Source organism: Sinohyriopsis cumingii, chromosome 7 (assembly GCF_028554795.1).
Source record: "Sinohyriopsis cumingii isolate HCF-2022 chromosome 7, ASM2855479v2, whole genome shotgun sequence".
Classification (NCBI taxonomy): domain Eukaryota; kingdom Metazoa; phylum Mollusca; class Bivalvia; order Unionida; family Unionidae; genus Sinohyriopsis; species Sinohyriopsis cumingii.
In genome coordinates this window covers 61,398,262-61,402,415 of record NC_142967.1, presented here as the reverse complement: position 1 = coordinate 61,402,415, position 4,154 = coordinate 61,398,262, and the positions used below count along the sequence as shown (strand labels likewise).

General features: G+C 34.1%; 1 protein-coding gene across 1 annotated transcript; it reads right to left on the bottom strand.

The window, feature by feature from the left end:
* Positions 1 to 2,481: 2,481 nt before the first annotated feature.
* LOC149795362 (uncharacterized) lies at positions 2,482 to 3,941 on the bottom strand. The gene has a single exon (XM_089964083.1). The coding sequence runs from the start codon at positions 3,889 to 3,891 to the stop codon at positions 3,283 to 3,285; it is 609 nt and encodes a 202-aa protein (XP_089820209.1). The 5' UTR covers positions 3,892 to 3,941; the 3' UTR covers positions 2,482 to 3,282.
* Positions 3,942 to 4,154: the final 213 nt, after the last annotated feature.

Here is a 4,154-nt window from a genome sequence, read left to right as displayed (position 1 = left end):
TATTTTTGTGGGATTTTAAATGTGATCCAGCATTTATTTCCAGTTCACTTGATGGCATCTGATTAGTGTAAAAATTGCATTGTATAGGGCTTCTGTTCAAATGGATGCAAGTGCACAAAGTGCAAGAAAATTGTCAGCTTGTGCGCTCTGTGATACTTGGCATCCTCTCAAAGATTGCAGCAATGAAGTAGTTTTTAAAATCATGCAAGCACTAGGAATCAAAAACTGCTGAAAGTTCATTTTGATTTGGAAGGATTAGATGTGTTTAATCATATATGTCCAGTTCAGGTAATCCGATTACTGTAAACGTTTTTAGGACTAAATGGATTTTAATGCAGCAGAGTTTGGCACTCCAATAAATCCCCCATATTTAACAAAAATAGATGCATAAAGAAAATTGCTGATCAACTGCAAATAATTTTTTTTTCAAATACACCCAATTAAACAAATACATCATTTTTAATAATACAAGTATATTTCTATTGTGTTATTGGTATATTTATACACAAATTACGTTAAATTACTTAATGCATTTTGCTGTATGTTAATATATTATGTTTATCAATATTCATTTCATTACACACTGAAAATAGAATTATTGTATTGTGTGTGTGTGCATATTTATCAACTACTTTCTTAATCAAGTGTTTTAACGGTTCCAGGCCTACTCGGCACAACAACGTTCTCGGCCTACCCAAATCGGCCTATAACGTACTCTGTCCACGATTCTTAAAATGTGGATGTAACGATTTCTTCAACGGTCGTTTCATTTTTTTAAATCTTTTTTACGTTTCTTTCAACGGTCAATTACTTTACAATAAAAATATCGGGGGAAAATCCTAACCCCAGATTACATGTATCAACATTTTGAGTGTTATTTTCCTATCGCTACTACAATTCTTTTAAGAGTTGAAGGTAGCACGTGTCCTATACTACCATTGTAAACGTGTTGACACGTGTGAATCGAGACATCGCACACGCATTTCCCCTCTACATACCGTATATTTTTCTTTTTATATACCGTGTATTTTTATCAACAGTAAATATTTTCCAGTATTTTCAATTTTAAAAGTATCTGTCCTTGTACGACTGCATGCTAATCGAGTTAAATATAAGAGAAAAAGGCAAACATTCCTTATGTAATTAATTCTTATAATAAAATGTATCTTTACCACTTTTTTGAAATGTAAGAAATAAAGCAAACATTTCTAACTCTTATGAATTTATTTTTTTTAGTATAAAATGTATCTTGGCCCTTATTCAGTCTATCAACATTTACCGTAATTAAATATTTTATTTATAAAGAGTCCCAAACAGAAATTAAGTTTCAGTGAGAATACTTGCCAATCATTACAAATACATTCTGTTAAAATTTCAAGTTCCAAACAACTACCTTCTATTCTAATGAACTAATTACACATGTTATTCAGTGTACGATGAAGAGACTTCCAAAATAATGAAGTCAATTTATCTTCTTTGACAAAACTCAGACCATATGCTTCCTTGCTATTTTTATTACTTTACTGTTTTATATTATTTCAATGACATTACAACACGTGATCAAAAGAAAATTGAATTGAAACGTGAGCAAGGATGTCAATATTGTAAAGCTAACACAAGATTTCATGTATTTCAATTGTTATGAAGTAATAAACCTTCCAGTATATTTAATACGTTTTCTGCTTTAAAAGCACCACAAAAGAAGTTCATGGAAAAAATCGTGTACTTCCATTTTAGTCCTCATTATTCCATTTACGGCCATAATGCATGACAAGCATATTTGAATTGCTGATTAGAACTAACATTAAATGAGATGCATCAGAAAGTTGATGCTTGAAGTATTTACACTCATCAATTAACTACTGAAAACGCATCTATGTATATTAATATAAAAGCTAAGTTCCCAAAGATACATTTAATGTGTATATTTGAGTATGCTAGTATATTCGAGTGGATTTTAATACAAAGCTGTGCCAATTATCATCGGGCCACTGTCAAATTGGCCTAAATTATCGTGGTTTACGCTATGCTTGTGACAGTACATTATATTTTTCATGTGTGTGAACCGCAAAAAATATTACAAATTGTTTTAAAATAAAACTCATAAATCATTTAAATATTTCTACGTTAACGTTTCGACTTGGGTACGTTCCGACGTTAGTACGAATTGACTTGCGTACGTTTTGACCATCAAAAGAACAAGTCACATCCATCCTCATCAGGTGGCGTACTGTGCAAAGGTAATTCAGGTGTCGAAGTTGTTTGCAGTTCGACTCCACTTGTAAGTTAATATATCCAACATTATAATTATCCACTTGTACAGTATACTATTTTCAACCTATAGTAATATTTAAATTATAACGTATTCAACATTCTGTATGAATAACATAAGAATATACAAGGAAAAGTGATTCATGTTTTAATCATGTTCTTATTTCATGTCATAAAGTTTTTATATACAATAAACATTTTCTGGTCTTTATCACCCAAAACGGAAAATATTTCGATAAACATGGATATGCTTAAATATCCTCAAACGTCAGCAATTTTCTTCATAAAATTGCAAAAAAATGGATAGTAATAAACTGACATAAAAATAACAAGTAATCGTGTTAAAAAGCACTAATTACAATTTTTTTGTATTTACACAATTAGTGTGAAAACATGTTCATATTTATAAAACTGCGCGATTAAAATACAAATCGGTATGTACAAAATACTTGCAACTCTTCCCAGTTAATATGATCACGTTAATAAAATCCTAAACTCAGTGAAATTTCAAATTCCGACAAAGTAAAATGATCAACGCTAAATGGGAAACAGAATTAAAATGGCTGGAGGCTGGATCATAAAATAAAATGGATAGTGTCATTAAAAACAAAAAGATCTGGTGAAAATTTTAAATCGACAACACATTATTTCTTACATGAAATGATGGTCATGGTAAACGTGCCGAGCGTGCCCCAGAACTATAATCCAAATCCGCATTAGTGGGATAAAATGGTATCAAAGTTAAATATCCTGAACAGTAAAGTTGATCTTGGACACGGACAGACGGACGGGCTCAAATACCACGACTGGCTAGAAACGATAAATCGATCAGCTGGACATCAAATACGAATCAAGTTACAAGGAGTTTGTATACACGTCCATATTATTATGAATCATTGAAGTGCATCTTTCATTGGACAGACACCTTCATTTTTTTGGGGGGACAGTACACGATCGCGTGTGCGATATTGTCACCTACACTCCACATAATGAAAAGTATTTCGTCTCTATTCACTTAGAAATTGATCGTCGTTTCCCAGTGGAAAGTCTGGAAGTTTTGAGTAAGGCAAGTCCTGGGGCGTCCCCCTCGTTTTTCGGACAGTACCTGATGGTATGTGCGTTATCACCGGACACTCCACAGAATGGACAAGTATATTTCCTCAGGATCGGGCAAGTTACACGTCCCTCGCTGTCTTTCAGGACGTGACTTTGGTAAACACTCGCTGGTTCCCCGTTGTTTTTGCAAAATGCACAACATTTCTTCTGCTTCCTTGCTCGTCGCTTTTCTTTCAATGCTAGGTATTCCATTAAAACTGGATTGTCCGTAGATTCCACAATAAGCTTTTCGACGGTCGTCTGCTCACGAAGTTGTTGTTGATACATATCAAGTTCGTCCAAATCAGCATCGATACCATTACTCTGGAAATCATCGCGTGCATCAAGTCTCATCAATTCTAAGGGGTCAAAGGCTGAGAAGTTATCAACACTTATACCCAAATCGTTCGAATCCTTCTCTTGCCATGGCAGTGCCATAATTTCCTCCATATGGGCTCGTAGGTCATTAGCCCATACTATCGTTGTTAGACCAAGATAGTCTCGGAAGGGTTTGTAGGAATCCATTCTCGCTGTATTTACGTCTTGTAATTTGAGCTATAACAGTACATTGCACGAATTAGGAGATATATATCCGAGGTAAATACATGTAGGAGTGGCTTAATTTTCGACACAATTTGCAAGGAGTAATACTGCAATCTGGTTGGTTAATCCAACATATAGCCAGTATGCAAATTAGGCACTACCATTACACTGACCAAAGCTCAAAAGCGGGCACGTGTGGCGCCAAAGCCAGGCGAGGTTAAAGTGCTTTTAAACCGAAATAACTT

Bases quoted from the DNA above. Each gene is read 5' to 3' on its own strand.
- LOC149795362 (XM_089964083.1), bottom strand. From the start codon at position 3,891: ATGGATTCCTACAAACCCTTCCGAGACTATCTTGGTCTAACAACGATA.